Source organism: Neovison vison, chromosome 2 (assembly GCF_020171115.1).
Source record: "Neovison vison isolate M4711 chromosome 2, ASM_NN_V1, whole genome shotgun sequence".
NCBI lineage: Eukaryota > Metazoa > Chordata > Mammalia > Carnivora > Mustelidae > Neogale > Neogale vison.
Genome location: NC_058092.1, coordinates 212,337,584 through 212,356,189, shown reverse-complemented (window position 1 = coordinate 212,356,189; position 18,606 = coordinate 212,337,584). Strand labels below are relative to the sequence as shown.

The following is an 18,606-nucleotide window of genomic DNA, read 5'->3' as shown; positions in this document are numbered from 1 at the left end:
GCAGGCCCCTCAGCCCCAAGAGCACTCAGGGAAGCCCCCAGGAGCCATTGACCCAGTCAGTCCCTGTCATGCTGGATACCCAGTACTCTTCTCCCCTAAGACCCTCCTTACCAAACCTGTGCTTTCCCTGCGTTTCATCCTGACCCCACAAGAGCTACCTGGCCCTTTGGACCACCTGGCAAAGCTAGGGCTGTCCTATCATGTACTTGGCCTTGGCTAAGGCCAGAACCACACTGCCAACCACTCAGGTGCCTGGGGAGGATTACCTGAGGCCGTGGGGACCACAGGAAAGGGATGGGGCCTGGTGCTGGCCAACCAGCTACCTGCCAGGACAGGCTGGCACCTAGGCCCGTGGGTCTCAAGTCAACACACAGCTAAACCTGTCACCACCTTCAAGTTTCCAGGTTCATCAGCAAGAAGGAACAAAGACAGAGGCACGGAGAAAGTAGGCCTTGCTTGGGAGGATGCTTGTATCTGGCTTGTAATCAGTGAGGGCCAGAACAGAGTCAGATGCAGGGGATGGGAGGGGCCTATTCTCTGGTGGGGGTGGGGGTGGGAATGTGAACTCAGTCCGGTGAGAGGTAGGGATTGAACTATCCCCCTTAGGGGTGGGGGACACAGACGACACTTGGCAGAGTGAGGGCTGCCTGAGGGCTTAGGCTATCCCTTCTCCAAAAGAAGGTGTGGAGAATGGGCTTCATGGACCTCCAACTATGAATAATTGGCCAAGAGCACTCACCTGGGCCAGACTTCCAGGTGAGCAGCCTGGGAACTTTCCCTTCCTAGGGGCTGCCCAGCCACTAATTGAGCTTAGCAAGGATACTCAGGTAAGCCCCATCCTGTAAGACCCAGAGCTCCCCTGATGGTGTATTTTGGCTCCCTGAAGGCACTGGCAAACCTTTCTTAGATAATCATGCTGCAGAAATCCACCCAACCTTCCCACCCTCTCTCCTTCACTCAGGGACAGACTTTCCTCAAAGTCTGACAGCTCTCCTAGCCTTCCTTGGTGCCCACCCGATTTTCTCTCATAGTTGTTTCCCTTCCTCAAGACCTTGCAACTGCCTCCCAGCCTTGGTGTCTGCTTCTCCGAATGACCAGATCAACACAGAAGTCTACTAGGTCTCCAGAATGATAAATCCCTGTGGGTTAGGACCTGTTAGCAGGACCTGGCACGAACCTTTAGAGTCACCTAGAAGAAAAGGATAAGCAATAGGAAGGAGCTGGGGAGAGGAATGGTTTCCGGAACCTTGGAATGCCAATCCCTCCAAACCGGTTTGGCTCCTACTGACCGAGACAGGGCAACGCTTCTGCTGCCACCTGGTGGTCATAGTGGGCAAAGCACCTTTGCATCTTCCCACTCTGTTCTGTGGCTCTGCTCAGAGGGTGTCAGTGGAGAGTTTGTTGGGGTCCCCTTCTCCCTCGTTTGCAGTATTAAATGGAAGCGTTGACAAAATGGAAGTGTTTGCAAAAATCAGTGAAAAATGTTCTTCTTTTAAAATTAGCACCATAGGGGCACCTGGGTGGCTCAGTGGGTTAAAGCCTCTGCCTTCAGCTCAGGTCATGATCTCAGGATCCTGGGATCGAGCCCCACATCGGGCTCTCTGCTCAGCAGGGAGCCTGCTTCCTCCTCTCTCTCTCTCTCTCTGCTTGCCTCTCTGCCTACTTGTGATCTCTCTCTGTCAAATAAATAAAATCTTTAAAAAAAATAAAATTAGCACCATAGTTATACATATCTGTGAGCATATGGAAAATTATTGAATTGTATACTTTAAATGGGTGAATTGTATGGTATGTGAATTATATCTCAACAAAGCTGTTTTTAAAAACCAGCACCATAAGATGAGTTGGAAGCAAGGGAGGCTTTTAGAACACAAAGACAAGGATGGTTGGTTTCAGTTTCTTGGGACATCCTCAAACAGGTATGCAAGAAGTTCAGACAGTATGTGTTCAGTAAATACTTGGTAGATTAGTTGTGTAGCCAAATGGAGCCACTTCTTTTATTTTCTCGCCACCCACTCTTTAAACCTCTACACCCCCACTTCTCCAAATAGACATCCACAGTCTTCTCACTTTCCAAGGTTGCCTGAGAGATTCTAGTCCAAGCATCTGAAGGCTTTGAATTTATCAGAACCCTTGACCTTTTAGCACTGTTTGATAGACTCTATAATCACTCCCTTCTTAAAACACTCCTCCTCTGACTTTTGTGTCTTGAAAACTCGGTTCTCCTCCCGCCTCTCTCGTGGCTCTTTCTCTATTCTGGCTTCTCTTCCTTCCCCCCTCAACTCCTTAAGTTCCCTTTTTCCTGCATGCAATCCTTTGGCAATCTCAGCTGTTCCTGTGGCTCCAGTAAACACATCTAGCTACACCATCACCCTCACAGTGTTTATTACTGCCTCACACTCTAACCCAGATTGTCCACCCTGCCCTCAGATTTCATCATCTGAGTGACCCATTAACACTTTAGACTCACACATACCTAAAGCTGACTTTCAGGCTGAAACCTACTTTTGATCCCTCTCCTCCCATCGCACCCCATTAATAACATCACTGACCTTCCAGTTGTAGGGGTTTGAGACCTTGGAGCCACCTTTGATTTTGCTCTACCTTGAACCCTACATTGAGTCAGGTGCTAACTCCTACAGGTTCCACCTCTGAGATGCCTCACGTATCTTTCCATTCCTTTCTATTCTTCTGTCACATCATCATTCTGACTTTCATTCCTGTCCCTACACTAGCCCAGCAACCTTCCAACTGATTTCCTGGCTTCCAGTCTCCCCCCAGAGCAAACCCTTATTGTCTGATTAGGTTTCCTAAAATGGAACTTTCATTTCATTGCCGTTTGGAAGCTTTCTTTGTCTTTCCTTTGCCTGAAACCAGTTGAATTTCTATTGCCTGAATGAATTAAATGTGTGGCATTTGAGGCCTTGCATATGCACTCCCAGCCCTCTTTCCAGGCTTATTTTCTATTCTCCAGTGAGAAAGGTGGGACTGTTCTCCCACAAGGGTGAGCAATGTTCCCACCTGTCTTCTTTGCACATGCTGCTGTCCCTGCGTGGATGACATATGGAAAGTCATTCTCAGTGGGGTCAGACAGACCTGACTCAAAGATGGATTCCAGCACTAATTATCTCTCAGGTCCTACATTTCTTTACCTGTAAAATGAGACAGTAAAAGTCTACTCCACGGGATGATGTGAGAATGAATTAAGAGAATGCTCGGTAAGGCGTCTGCCGTGTGGATGGTTAATAAATGTTAGCTGTGCTTTCTTTTTGTCTCTTAAAATATTTGTCATCCTTTTCCAAACAATGTCATTTAAAGTTCATTTCATTTTTTTAAAAGATTTTATTTATCTGGGGCACCGGGGTGGCTCAGTCGTTAAGCGTCTGCCTTCTGCTGAGGTCATGAAACCAGGGTTCTGGAATCGAGTTCTGCATCGGGCTCCCTGCTCGGCGGGGAGCCTTCTTCTCCCTCTCCCACTCCTCCTGCCTGTGTTCCCTCTCTTGCTGTCTCTCTGTCCCTCTGTCAAATAAATAAATAAAGTCTAAAAAAAAAAAGATCTTGTTTATTTGGCAGAAGAAAGAGAGAGAGAGAGAGAGCACAAGCAGGAGAAGTCAGGAGAGGGAGAAGCAGGATCCTTACTGAGCAGAAAGTCCAATGCGGGGCTCCATCCCAGGACTCTGAGATCATGCCCTGAGCCAAAGGCAGATGCTTGACTGACTGAGCCACCCAGGTGCCCCTAAAAGTCCATTTCAATGCCATTCACTGCAAAATTCCTTTCTTGACCTTTCCATTGGCCACCCCAGTTAACCTCCTTCCTCAGAGCTGTCCTCAGATGCCATATTTCTCACGGCAGCTGTTCTCATACTCATCACGTGCCTCACCCATAGTCTTCCCCAACTCTAGTCTTCAAGGAAGTAGCGATTAATACAAAGTCTTAGAGCAAGCAGGTGAAAAGTAAAGCAATTGCATGGTTGAGTCTTGTGTCAAAAAATGAACTTTCATGATTCCCAGCTGATGTGGAGAGCTTGTGTGGTGAAGGCAGCCACCCAAGAGAGTTCGTGAGTCTAAGATGAAAATGGATTTCAAGTCTTTATGAACATAATAGCTACTGACTACTGGCTTTTTAAAATACCTTTTCCTGAATATAAAAGTATTCATTCTCACTAGAAAAAAAATTAACAGAAATAAAATAAACAAAATAAAGCAAAAATCAGTGAAATAGAAAGCATCCATCCAAAGATATCACTATGATGTTGTTAAATTCTTTAATATTAGGACTTTTTTATGCATCTAAGTATAACTTATGCATGAAATTTGGAGTCTGTAGATGTATATACCAGAATTATGATGAGTATTTTCTCATGACATTAAATCCTACTCAAAGTGTTGATTTCTGCACAACAACCTATCGTGTGTCTGTAACTTTTTTTTTCTTTCTTCTTCTTCTCCTTCTTTTTTTTTTCTTCTTTCAAATCTCTAGTCGGTTTTAATGAATGGCAGTACTGTATCACATGCAACTCTGGGTGAGTTCAGGATGAGAATTTTCCAATAAACTTTGTCTAATACTAAAACTGCTTCTTTTTGTCATCCAAAGCCCACCTCAAGTTGAGGGAAGGAAAGCCTGGATGGGTCCTAAGTTTCTTGGGGGAAACCAACTCTGTATAGTTCTCTCTTCTCCAGGAGATGGAGCAGGAGAAGCAAGTTCTAGCCCCAAAAGAATGAAGGACTAACAAACAATAAACACATCACTCTGTCCTTTTTATGTGGTCTTCCTGCCCTTTAACAGGAACTACATCCTTAATTCACAGATATTTTTCAAACTCGTATCTTTACTTGTCTAATATTTTTTTTTCTGTTGTTGGTATTTGAGCTTCCTCTTTTCTAGCTTTTAAAAAATTGTTATCAATTATGCTGAAAGAAACATCAGGATAGGTTTCTAGATTTGGGAGTATAAGGTGAACAGAATAAAAGAAAATCAAGCTCTTGGTTTCAAATTCCCATTCGGGAAGTTTAAAAGATTTCTCAATATTGACCTTTTTTGAGGTGTGATTGACATACAAAAAGCTATACATCTTTAATGTATACAACTTGATGAGCTTGGGGATAAGTATACACCTATAAAGCCATCACCTTGGGAAATTTTTCATCGCTTTGTAGTTTTACTACTCCAGCTCTCTTATTAATTTCTGCCTCTTTCCCAGGTGTCAAGGAGATAATTGATTTCAGGAACGAAAAGCAGTTGGATCCCATGTGTTCAGAAGGAATCTGTTGCAAGCCTTCAAGCTGAGCTCAGCTCATGTACCCATGGTACCCGTGACCATGAGGGATAAAGGTTACTGTAAGTTGCAACATTTCTTGCATTGTTGCATTGTTATAACTTTTTTGTTGTTGTTGTTTGGTCATTTAACTCAGTCTGTTTCCTTGTACAAAGTAGCAGTAAAACATTTCTGAATCACAAAAAACACTATTTGCTGCAGGGCCAAGAAGGAGGGTGAGAGGTAGAAATCATAATTCTATTCCTCATTTGCCTTAGAACTTTGCATATCCTGCTGCATTGCCTCATAGCTCCCTGTATTTCTCCCGTGTAGCACTTTTTATGATTAAAATTCATAAATTATCTGTATATTTGTTTAATGGCTATCTTCTCTACCAGAATGCATGTTCAATGAGACAGAGGCCCTGATCTTCTTTGCTGCTTATCCCAGAGTCCCTGCTGTCTAGTCAGCACTCAGCAAATACTTGTGGAATGAATTATGACTGCAGTGAGGACTCAGAATGCAAAAATATGTGTCCCCTGTGATGGGACCCTCAGAAACTGGGACAAGGGTGTGTGTATGTGTGTTGGGTGATTGCCCTGAGACCCTGAAATGATGCTGGAAGGGTGAGCGCCTGGGAGGTTTGCCCGGGTGCTCCAGTCTCCCCTCCTCACAAGCTTGGGACATTCGGTCAGCCAAGTCTCTTGTGAAATTTGGTGAGTTGCTCTGAAGGAAAGAACTGTGATCTCTCAGGTCCTCTTCCCCATAATCCCTCTTCTCTCTTATGCCTTTCCGTCCCCTCCATCTCCCCCCCCCCACCCTTACTTTCTAGCCTGGTGTCTCCTATTCACAGGGAGCTCTTTCGTCGCCCACTCCACCCTCTGCAGCAGGAGGCCGGGCTGACACTCACCATTTTGTACAGAACCCTGCCAGCCACAGCGGGAGCTCCGCCTGGGGGTGATAATGCTGACTGATTACTTCCGGACTGTGTGGGCACTCCGCATCGGACTGTGCTCAGCAGGGGGCATGATCATAGCCTCAGTCCCAAGCTTCTGGGCAATTGCAGACTAACTTCCTTTTTTTGGTAGACGACGTTGTCTGTCTCTCTGGGTGGGTTTGGTGGGTTCCCTCTACCTGTCCAATCCTCTGCGGAAGGCATGGGCAAACGGGGATAGCTGTCCAGGAGGGTTCTCTAGAAATGGGAGGAAAGCTGAAGGGCCTATTTAAAAAGGTTCTCTTTGGAGAGATGGAAGATGCAAAAATGTATTCCAGCAGGACTGGTTAAATCCAGGAGGCAGTAGGAAGGAAGTAAAAGACTGAAGTGGGTCATGTTTTTGAGGGAAGTGGATTTCCTCAGACCTCTCTGTGAGGTCCCATGAAATATAACAAAATGCTATTTTCTCAGCTTTCTGGGTGGGGACAGCTGCAACAGGACTTCATACATCCAAATCTCCCAATGGATGTGGTTTGTCTGTTTTAAGGAGCTGTGACTTGTGGTGGCCCCTGGCACCAGGCTGGGATGTCATTGTACAAAAACAGGGAGGGGGAATTCCCTTGGGATTAGCCTTCTCATGTCAGTTTGCTTGGTCCACAGTGTTTGTTGCTGAAAACTTCAGCTACTCAAATTTTGGTATTTTTTTTTTAAGATTTTATTTATTTATTTGACAGACAGAGATCTCAAGTAGGGGGAGAGGCAGACAGAGAGAGAGAGAGGAGGAAACAGGCTCCCTGCTGAGCAGAGAGCCGGATGCGGGGCTCGATCCCAGGACCGTAGGATCATGACCTGAGCCAAAGGCAGAGGCTTTAACACACTGAGCCACCCAGGTGCCCCAAATTTTGGTGTTTTTGCCACACAGATGACCAGTGGTGGTATATTAGTGAAGGGTAAGACCTTCTGTGCAGGGCTTTCTTACAGGTAAAAGATCACCAGTTTCTTTCATTGAGAATCATGGCCATTGTGAGCCCCTGTTGTTTATGGAGTATGCTCTATTATTTATGTTTATTAGAGTGGAGGGTCACTATGTGAAACACAGAAGTCATTTGAAGCTTCTCCCTATAGAAAATGGACTGCCCCAGGGTTCCTCTTTCTAGAATGTGGAAGGTGGCTTAACCTGGGGAAATTTAAATAGAGGACTGATGGGAAAATGAGCCACAAGTTTCCATCCTATGCCCTTTGCTGTTTCTGGGCTCTTTGTCAGGACCTAATGGATCTGAGTAGCACTAAAAGCCTGGCTAGGATGACTATGGCGTGAAGAAGGAGTGTACTGGAGGCAGAAATGTAGTAATCCTTTTCCTGGTGTGTGCAATAGAATAGCACACCACCAAAAAATGTATCCCAGTGAAGCAATGGGGCCCATTCACCAAGTGGGCTAAGAGGCATCATGATGAAGAAGTATATTGGGTTCTGATGGACGGCAAGACTTGCCATGTGCTCAGGAAACTCTTTTAAGAGCTACTTTCTCTCCAGATTACTGTTACAATAGCCTCCAGGTGAAATGCCATCCTTCCACACTACTGATGTCAGCTGGAGTGGAATGGGGGTGGACACAGAGCATTCTGGGGCCCTTGTCCCTCAGAGGTAATGACAACAGAGTACTGACGAAAGCTATCTCCCTGAAGCATGAATTGCCGTGGCTGAGTAGAGTTCACAGGGATGGACGCTACGGTAAGATAACTGAATTTATTTTGTGCTTTATAGCACACAGTGTGTAACAGTTTCTGTATCTACTATATTACTCCTAAAACAGTCCTTCAGGTCAGCAGGGCAGGCTTGAATACAAACACTTTGTAGATACAGAAACTAAGTCTCAAAGGGACATGCCCAGAACTATACAGTTACAGAACCAAGACTTAAACTGGGAGTGTGTGTTTCAAGGTCAAGACTCTTGGGTTTTGCTAAATTGCTAAAAGGCAACCTGAGCCCCAGGATTCTGACATTGGTTGCCCTTATTAACTGGGCATTTAGGAAAAACCAAGTGCCATAGATAACCATACTTAGGACTTCCTGAGTAAGACTAAACCACCCAGGAATGCCCAGAATCTTTTGAGAAAATTTCTCAAGCTTGTTGTATAACCTGTGCTCCCCCGAGGTATTAGTGGGTTAATCTACACACGTAGGGTAGGCTCCAGATTAAGCAGGGAAGAATAATGCTTTCTGGGTGAGTGACCGTGAGTAAAGCAGTCCAGCTCTGGCCTTAAGGTCACAAGGGTGTGGGTCCTGTCACATGATGAACTTCTTTGAGTCTATCCAAACTCTTATTGATCACAAGCCTCTCTCTCAGAATATAAAATTATCTCCCAAGGAATCAGAAACCATCTCCTGTTCCTCTCATCACTTCTTTGACCTATACTGCTAGCTTCCTGTTCATTACTTCTGTCCTAATGTTCAGTTTTTCAAGCCAAGGGTCCTTTTGCAATTGTTTGAAAGCCTTGTGGGTGAGAAAGAGCAGCTCCTGTTCGTTCACCATCTGCTGATTTCACACAAAATGATCTTTCATCTTCCCAAAGAAAACAAGCATCTTGCAATGTCTAATTGCTGCCAAAAGATAGAGATGAAGCTCTTCCATCCAGGGAAGCTCCCAGGGAGGTCTGAACTCTAGCCCAGACAGCTTTAGGTCCCTAACAGTATCTGGGCCTGGGGTAAGAGAGCTGCTGCTTCTCCAACCCTTTCTTGGCGGTTAGAGAGCACCTATTTTCCAAGGACCCGAGGCCAGCCTTGGGTTGTGTGGGATCAAGATCTCTTTAGGGGAGGACGCCTGGGTGGCTCAGTTGGTTAAGCAGCTGCCTTCGGCTCAGGTCATGGTCCCAGGGTCCTGGGATCGAGTTCCACATCGGGCTCCTTGCTCAGCAGGGAGCCTGCTTCCCCCTCTGCCTCTGCCGCCATTCTGTCTGCCTGTGCTCGGTCTCTCTCCCTCTCTCTCTCTGATAAATAAATAAAATCTTTAAAAAAAAAAAAAAGATCTCTTTAGGGGAACCACACAGGACTGGTGACTTCCACTGGGCTGGTATTTTACTGAGGGTGAGGTGGGCTTCAGTTGAGTGGGGCACTAGAGTGGCCTAGATGGGGAAGCAGCAGTGGGGAGAGAGCGCAACACCCACTGCAGCCATCTGGGAGGAGGCGGTAACCCCCTGCCCCTGTGAGGCCAGTGCCATTCTGGGCCACAGCACATGCCTGTAGGGGAGCTAGGGCAAGGGATCAGAGGCCGGAGCAGGGCCTAGGCAGGGACGTGCTGGAGTTACATACACCTGAGATTGAAAAGAAAGCAAATCAGCTCAGATACCTCAGAGTTCCATTTTGTGCTCGTGCTTAAGAGTCCTCAGTCTAGTACTAAGAGCCCTAAGATGAAATTGTCAGTTAAGCTGGAGCCAGACATTTACTCCTTTTCAGGAGTCCCAAGGCACACTGTCCTTGCCCTTTGCTCTTTGATGCATTCTCCCAGTCAGGGTTTAGGCTCTTCCCTAGGCTGTGCCCCACACCCTTAAGGAATACCTTCCTGTCAGTGTAGTTCCCTCATAAGCTATATGAGGGCAGACCTCAGAAGGATACAGATAATCTGGAAGTCCGAAGTGCCCCGCTCACTGCCCACCCCCACCTCAACAACATTCGGAGACCCTGACCCTTAAGTGTCTAAAACAGAGGCTTCTCCTGCAACTAGCTTTTCCCCTAGCTGTAGGGGTTGAGTGAGGGAGGGGAGCCCCCCCCTTCTCCACCCCACCAGGGGACAGCTCAAGGTGAGACATTAAAGGAGCCTCAGATGCCATTGAATGAGCCTGGAAAAGAGGCAGCATTTTCTAGTTTCCTTCCCCTAGCCTTGGTCTACAGCCCAATCCATGTCGGCCCTTTCAGGAGCTTTTAGTGGAAATTAGCCCAGACCTACCGAGGAGTCTGCCAGCACCTCCCACTGCTCTTTCATCTCCTCTTCTGACTGGGACAACCCCCTACCAGGCCCCTTCTGGAAGCTACCATCCTCTCCCCCGAGCACTGGCCTCTCTCACCCCTCCTTCCTTCCACCCCAGTCTCCACATCTCCCTCCCAGTCGTCTCTTTCACCTGCCAAAGCCCTGCCTCACAGCTCCCTCCCAGCCCATTTCTCGAAGCTAGAGAAATCGAGAGAGCCCCTGACAGGACTGATAGCCATTCCCCACCCTTTCCTCTCTGCCCCCTCCCCCCAGGGGGTGCAGATGCTACAAAAGGCAGGAAGCAGAGTCTTCCTGGGACCAGCTGCTCTCTAGCTCTTTTGCCTTCTGCTGGCTAGACTGGTATGCATCTTTGCTCCTTCTTTCTTCAGGTGACAGTGGTTTCCTGAGGTGCCAGGCCCCCTACCTCATTCCCCATGAATGCTGTGGAAAGTCCGGAGGGGCAAGAGCTCCAAAGGATGGGGAGTGGAGCCTGGGACAACCCTGCCTACAGTGGTCCCCCATCCCCACATGGGACACTGAGGATCTGCACCATCTCCAGTGTGGTGCCCCCCCTGCCCCAACCCAAAAAGCCTGAAGATGGACCCCAGGAGAAGGCATATAGGACCCTGATATCCAGCTGCTGCTTCCAGATCTGTCGTGGCATCAGAGGTACCTGGTAGGAGGAGGGATCTCCCTCCTGGGATACAGGAGTTGGGGAAGGAGTCCCAAACACTTGTGGTGGGAGATGTGACCTGAAGAAGAGGTGGATCTCAGTCTCTTTGGGCTTTATGAATTGTCTGTTAGAACTGAAGTCCCCAGAACACAGAGGCCAGTGTAGTGGTCTCTTAGAGGGGGAGCCTGGTACAGTCCTCTCTGGGGGCCCAGAATGGTATGGTGGGACTTAGCTTGAGGGAGGACACGTTTGTGGTGTTCCCTTAGACTGCCCCACCTGAAACAAGGACCTCCTTTCTATGTCTTCATTCTCTGCTACCCAGTGTCTTTTGCACTCCTCTCGGGGTGTTTGATGGAGGGCAGGCTTGAGTGTGGTTAGAGTAGCCAGATTCAGCCAAGATACAAGGTGATGTGTGAGCCAAGGGCTGGGATAGAAATGGGAATAAAATCCAGGGACCAGTGGGTTGGGCACCTGGGAGGAACCCTGCTGCTTGCCATCCTAGGCATCTCTCCCATGTCCCTTAGGACTTTGGGGAACAACCCTGACTGAGAACACAGCTGAGAACCGGGAGCTTTATGTCAAGACCACCCTCAGGGAGCTGCTAGTATACGTCATGTTCCTGGTGGACATCTGTCTTTGTGAGTAACACCTGCATCTGTGAGACAACAACACCTGTGTACACACTTGTGCAGCAATGCCTGTGGAGACAGCATCTGTCTGTGTGAGCAGGCTGTGTCCTGGCATTGATTACCTTTTCAGTTTAAGATATTTTGATTAAAAGGAACTTGTCACTGGGTTCAGGAGAAGAAGGCAGGTTGTTAGGAAGTGGTCAGTTACTTCATCAAGAGTTACAAGGGAAATACAGTTGTTGTTGTTTTTTTAAGATTTTATTTATTTATTTGACAGACAGATCATAAGCAGGCAGAGAGAGAGGAGGAAGCAGGCTTCCTGCTGAGCAGAGAGCCGGACGACACAGGGCTTGATCCCAGGACCCTGGATCATGACCTGAGTTGAAGGCAGAGGCTTTAACCCACTGAGCCACTCAGGCACCCCAAAGGGAAATACAGTTTTTAAGTTCACGGTCCTGACACCAACTCAGCAGCCACCACATTCTGTTGGCAAGTGGAAGTTTTTACCTTTCTGTAAAAAGTGGAAAACCATTCCTTTCTATTTGGAACGAGAAACAGTTTGGTGGGTTTCAGTGGTTATTATGATAGGTCAGATCCCCATTTCTTTAAAGGCAGAAGGAGAAAGATTCAGCAGACTTTAGAGCTCAGATGCCTAATAAAAGGTCTAAAGATGTAAGTGGTGTACTTGTGGTCAATGCAGCTAAGACTCTCCTGTATGAGAGACCACTATGTTCCAGACATTGAAGGAAGCTTATTTAAAGTTCTAGCTATGGACACAAACTGGGAAGTTTTGGTGCCTAAGTTGAGAGGACTAAGTGAAAGGATAAAACAAGTGCACCATGGAAGGATAGAGTCAAAGAATTATAGATTGAAGGTATAGGCTCTGAATTTACAGACTTGGGTACAAACACCAGGCTCTACCTACCATTCACCAGTTGAGGAAACTTGAGCAAGTTGTTTAATTTCTGTGAGTTTCAGTTTCTTGATCTATACCTATCTAATCCAATAGGATTATATGAGGCTCATAGAAGATAATGTTCATGAAGTCATTACCCCAGTAAAGAGTAACTAGTACCAGTAAATAAACAGTCATATGGTAAAAAATACTTCATAATGGTCACTACCCTGGTCTCCAGACCCAATGATCTCCCTATATGATGGGTCTCCCTATATGAGGGCCAGTACTGGATGAAATACTCCAGGGGCATATGACCAGTACAGAGTTCGTGATGCAATTCAGTTGTATTCAGATTTGGGGGATCTATGAGGACAGCAGAAGAAGTAATATCTGAACTGGAAGCTGAAAGATGAGGAGGATTTAGTTCCTTGAAAGGAAGGTGGAAAGAAGGGAAGTTCCTGGGAAGGGAGACCAGCGTGTGCCTAGGGCTATGAAGGCTTTTACATTTTGATACTTCCAACATGTAGTAAAAGAGTACTGTTACTAACTTTCTAGCCTTCATCCTCTTTCAGGCCTCTTTCTTCTTTCAGGCAGAACTAGAGGCAATCATGAGCCTTGGGCATGGTCTCAGCGGGGCTACTTTGGCACTCTCCAAGGTCCTGACCTCACCTTCCTGTCAGTTCCCTGTCCGCCTCACTTAGCTCTGACCATCTGCAACTAGACTATATATTCTCAGTGGGAATGATATACCCCTGAGGGGGTAGAAATAGTTTCTTGGAAGGAAAATAAAAGAAAGAGAGAAAGAAGAAGAAAAAAAAAACAACTTAGATATTGCAAAAGTTTTTGGCCCTGGAAAAGGCCACAGTACATAAATAAATGCAGTATTTATGTGCTATTAAAATTTAACTGGGGTAAGGGGTGATTAGGAAGAAAATGTCTAAAAATGCCCTCGAGTTGAGGGATAGTGCCAAAAAATGTTAAGAAACACTGAACTAGACCCTTATAATTTCCTACTCTGTGCGCTTAGCTCTCCTGCCTAATGATAGGGATGCAAGTCCTAGCCATAAAATCTGACATAAAATATGGTGGCTGTTGTGTGGTTCTATCAGGAGGCTGTCTTCTATGAGCTTTCATGACATGTAGTTGGCTATGCATCTTTATCAGTATGCTTTTCCCTGTCAGTTCCTATGACAGGGTTCAGATCCTCTAGGACCCACATTTGGAATCAGGGTAAACACGTTGGCATAATGGAAAAAAATAAACACTGAAGTTAAACAAACTGAATACAGATACCAGGTCTGCCGCTTACAGGTTTTGTGACTTTGGGCACTTCCTTGGGTAGAACAAAGAGACTAGTACCTATCTTAGGGAGATAACATATATAAATAATCTAACACAATCACTGATAGTGATTATCTTTGTATTACCTAGTAGTATTTGGTCCTCTAGACTGGTAATAAAAAATACCTTTTAAGAAAGAAGCAAATCAGGGGGTGCCTGGGTGGCTCAGTCATTAAGCATCTGCCTTTGGCTCAGGTCAAACCCCTCGCTGGGCTTCCTGCTCCGCAGGAAGCCTTCTTCTCCCTCTCCCACGCCCCCTGCTTGTGTTCCCTCTCTTGCTGTCTCTTTCCTTGTCAAATACATAAATAAAATCTTTTTAAAAATTGCTTAAAAAAAGGAAAGAAGCAAATCTGTAAGGACTACATATTGTATGTACGTTTTGAGGAAGGCAAAACTATGCAGAGAGTAAAAGGATCCGTGGTTGCCAGGGATCTAGGAGGATAGGGAGATGAGTAGGTGGTGTGTGGAGAATTTTTAAGACAGTGGAACTACTCTATATGACAATATTATGGTAGATACATGTCATTATACATTTTTCCAAACCCATGTAATGTACAACATCTAATGTAAAGTGTGGACTTTGAATAAAAATGTGTCAATGTAGGTTCATCGATTATAGTAGGTGTGCTACTCTGGTGGGGGATTTTGATAATGAGGAAGACTGTCCATATCCAGAGGCAAGGGTATAAGGGAAATCTCTAAACCTTCCATTCAATTTTGCTTTGAACCTAAAACTGCTCTAAAAACAAGGTCTGTTTGGCTTGTAGCTGGCTTTACCTATAGGGGTAATATCATCTGAACAGCATGATTTAAGTTAGGGCATTTTTTCTGGGAGACCTCAGTTAACCCTTACAACTACCACCATCATTGTTATTAATAGCACACACACCAACCTGTTATTAAAAGCACTATGCTATGTACCTTATCTTATTATTGGCTATGCACAATGATTCTAGGATATCAGTTCTGCTATCACTTCCATTTTATAAATCAGGAAAGGTTTAGATATGTCAAATAGCTTGCCCAAGGCCACACAGCAAGCCAGGGGCAGAAGCAGGAATCCAATACAGTGACTGTTGACCTGACTCAATTTTTTATCCTTTCAGCTAGAGTCTACTACAGTCTCTCTGCATGCAAAGGTGTTACACATAAATTTATTAACTCCTGTCAACATCTTTGCAAGGATGACTATGTGTCCTATATTAGTAGAAGCATAATTTTGAATTCTACTGGCTGATTACTTTTTTCTTTTTATTGCTATATTTCTAAAATGATATGAAAACATTAAAGAATATTTTGAAATATAATTCAGCTATAATTTATCAACATAACACCAAAGATATTATCATTTGTTACCAGCCTATATCCATATATTTACATATTTTACCTATTTGTATCATATGGTTCCCTTTCTTCCTTTTATTTCTTTCTTTCTTTCTTTTTTTTTTTTTTTTTAAGATTTTATCCATTTATTTCAGAGAGAGAGAGTGAGGAGAGCCTGAGCAGGGAGGGAGTGGCCAAAGCAGGGAACCTGCTCAGGATCTGAGCTGAAGACAGCCACTTAACCAACTAGGTCACCCAGGCGCCACTCGTGGGGTTCCCTTTCATTTAGAATTATATCTTAAATATTTCCTTATGTTTGTAAGTAGTTTTTATATATTTGTTTTAATGACTATAGTCACATCACAATTAATTAGAACATTTCTCTTGTTACTTCCACATTTGCCACCTGTAGGTAAATCTATACTTGCTACTTTTTGCCATTTCTGTTAAAGTATTTCCTTGGGAATTGCCAAGGAGGGAGATGCTAGGACAAAAGATAGGAATACCTCTTAGTACTTGGTTATATGTTGTCATTTTGCTTTTGTAGGGAATCACACAAATTTATTATGCCACTAATACTTTGAGATCATACCAATTTTCTCACGGTCTCACCAACATTGGATATTCTCATTTTTAATTTTTATTATTAAATAGGCATAAAATGGTACAATTTGCCTTAATTTGTCTTTGATCACCAGTGAGGATGGATTGTTTTTCTCATGCTTTAACTTATTATGTAAATCTATTTTTGTGTAAATTGCTAAAGGAAGGTATGTTTTAAGAGGGACAAGGGAGGAGATGGGGGTAAAGTTTGGACCATTAAACCCTAGGTGAGAGACCAACCACCAGGGAGCTCATTTCCAGGATTTGAGTTCCTGGGGCTAGGAAAAATAGCCAACTTTGGCCTGGGAGGGGCCCTCACAGACATCAGTGCTCAGCTATACTGACCACATTTCTTCTCCCCTATGCTTTATTTGAGGACTTGGGTGAGATACCAGAGCTATTTGGAGTTTGATCAGCTAAAATAGAGCTATCTTTTTTATGCAGGCAATGTGGGTGAACCATCTATCTTCCCATAACAACCCTATCAGTTGCGCAGCCTTTTAAATCTTACAAAGAGCTTGTATACCTATTACCTCATTTGATCCTGACGCAGTCCTGTAAGGGACAGATATTATTTCCATTTCACAGATTAGGAAGCTGTTATTGTTGTCATTATGAATAGTCCAGGAGTGATCAGTAATTCAGAATGGTCCTTGATGGGTGGAGTTGGTCCTTTTCTTTCACACAGAAAGCACTGGAGAATGATTTTCCTGCCTCCACTCCTCCCCTCCCACCGTCATGATATTTATGAAAGGCTTTCCAGCTCTTTGTCTTCTTGGTAGGATGGCTGTGGCCTTTTGTTGATGGAGGAAACATTGAAGGTCTTTGTGTAGAAACAATGGCTGTTTGTTTTAGGAGATAGTATTGTTATCTCAAAGGTGCACCTGCGACTGGCCCTGTTTAGGAGCGGTTCTGAGGCAGGATAAGCCTGGGTCTGGTCACCATGCAGTTGGGGAGGAGGACGGAGACCCTTAGCCTTTGGTGACTTGTGTCTACACACCAACTAATGTCAACTGAATGTTCCTTGTTTGTCACTGTTTGTAAGGAAATGCCTACCTCTATTCACTCTGCTTTTTTTGAGTGGATTTCAAGTTTTTTTTTGTTTTTTGTTTGTTTGTTTGTTTGTTTTTTGGATTTCAAGGTTCTGTCCATAGATTGGTGGAATCTTATATTGACAGGGGAGGTTGAAGTAAGTTTGGAGACTAAGAAAAAGATGTCTGTTTTTTTTTATTGGAGACATAAGTGACATACAACATTGTATTTGTTTTAGGTGTAAATCATAATGATTTGATACATGTATATATTGGGAAATGATCACAGTTAGTTTGGTTAACATTCCTCACTACACATAGTTATTGTTTTTTCTTATGATGAGCATTTTTAGGATTTAGTCTCTTAGCAACCTTCAAATACACAATACAGTATTGTTAAGTTAACTGTAGTCACCATGCTGTACATTACATCACCATGCTGGATTTGTTTATCTTATATTTGGAATTTTGTACCTTTTGACCACCTTCACAAATTTCACACCCCTCCCCGCCCACACTCCTATGTCTGGCAACCACCAATTTGTTTTCTGTATCTATAAGTCTGATGGGTTGGTTTTGGTTTTGTTTTAGATTCCACATATACATGACATAGAGTATTTGTCTTTCTCTGGCTGACTTCTTTCACTTAGTATAATGTCCTTAATGGCCATCCATGTTGTTGCAAATAGCAGCATTTCCTTTTGATGGATGAATAATATTACCTCATATATATGTACCACATTTTCTTTATCCATTCATTTGTCAATGGACACTTAGGTTGTTTCCATGTCTTGGCTAGCTATTATAAATAATGCTGCAATGAACATAGGGGTGCAAATACCTTTTTTGAGATAGTGATATCATTTTCTTCAGATAAATACCCAGGAGTGCAATTGCTGGTTCATACAGTAATTCAAAAAATTTTTAATTTTTTGAGGAACCTCCACAGAAGATGTCTTTCTTGACTAAGCATTCCTAGAATTGACAAGGAAAGGAACAGAAATATGTTGGAGGTTCAAAAAATGTCTGTGGGTGAGCTCCTATACCCTATGTGACTGTAATGATGGCAGAAGATAATTGGTCACATAGAGCCATGACATTAGTGAAGGTGCAATGGTGATGGAGAAAGCATGGGACCTAGAATAAGATGACGTGGTTCAAATGATGGTACAACCAGTTATTAACCATTGCCTTTGGTAAGCTAGGTCAAGATTCTTAAATCTCTGGAAGCCCTGATTTCCTTATATATCAAGTAATGATAATGACTGCCTTTTGAGATTGGTAGAAACTAAGTAAGTACAAATAGTACAATGCCTGGCATATAGTGGGCTTTCAATAAATATCAGTGATGTGGAATACCACGTCAAGGTATAAATTAGGAAAATACTGAAATGTAAAGTTAAATCCACTGGAAGCCTCAGATCTGAGAAAGCATCAGGTTAATGCTTATCAAGGATCAGAAAGACTGGGCCCTCTAGAAGCAGTTGCCAGGGATCAAGACTGGCCATGGGATCATGATTTCATGCTTTTCCTAGCAGGCTCTATTACCCATGGCCCATCCAGACACAGAGAATTATAAAGTCCTTCTAGTACTAGGGTGAAGTCATCTGAGTCACCTCAACCTAAATAATAGGGATTTAGGTCCCACCACAGGCTTTGGCCTATATCTGCTGTAGCAGGATTCCCTGGTGCCCCAGAATTCCGAGGACCTGGATCACTTTTACAAGACTGGTGAGCCTGGACCTATCCTGTTGTCCAATGCTAGGCAACAACCTGTCATGTAGTTTTCCCACATATGGGGCTGTCATTGGTCTCTAGGAGTACTGTACATTTAAACACCAGCTCTTGGAATTAGGGAAGGAATTTTTACCAATAACTATGCTTTGATCAAGTACAGGAGAGCAGGCAGCTGTAGCTGATAAAATCTAGATATTCTAGATTCTTGTAAATGAAAC

The 18,606-nt window shown here is 44.3% G+C and overlaps 1 protein-coding gene across 1 annotated transcript in view; it reads left to right on the top strand.

Moving 5' to 3' along the window:
- Positions 1–5,949: 5,949 nt before the first annotated feature.
- Positions 5,950–18,606, top strand: part of PKD2L1 (polycystin 2 like 1, transient receptor potential cation channel) — a 34,516-nt gene continuing 21,859 nt past the window's right edge. The window contains exons 1-3 of the mRNA XM_044236646.1: positions 5,950–5,971; positions 10,543–10,822; positions 11,351–11,464. Of these exons, the coding sequence (XP_044092581.1) occupies positions 10,588–10,822; positions 11,351–11,464 (349 nt within the window). The 5' untranslated portion in view covers positions 5,950–5,971; positions 10,543–10,587. The remainder of the gene's footprint in view (positions 5,972–10,542; positions 10,823–11,350; positions 11,465–18,606) is intronic.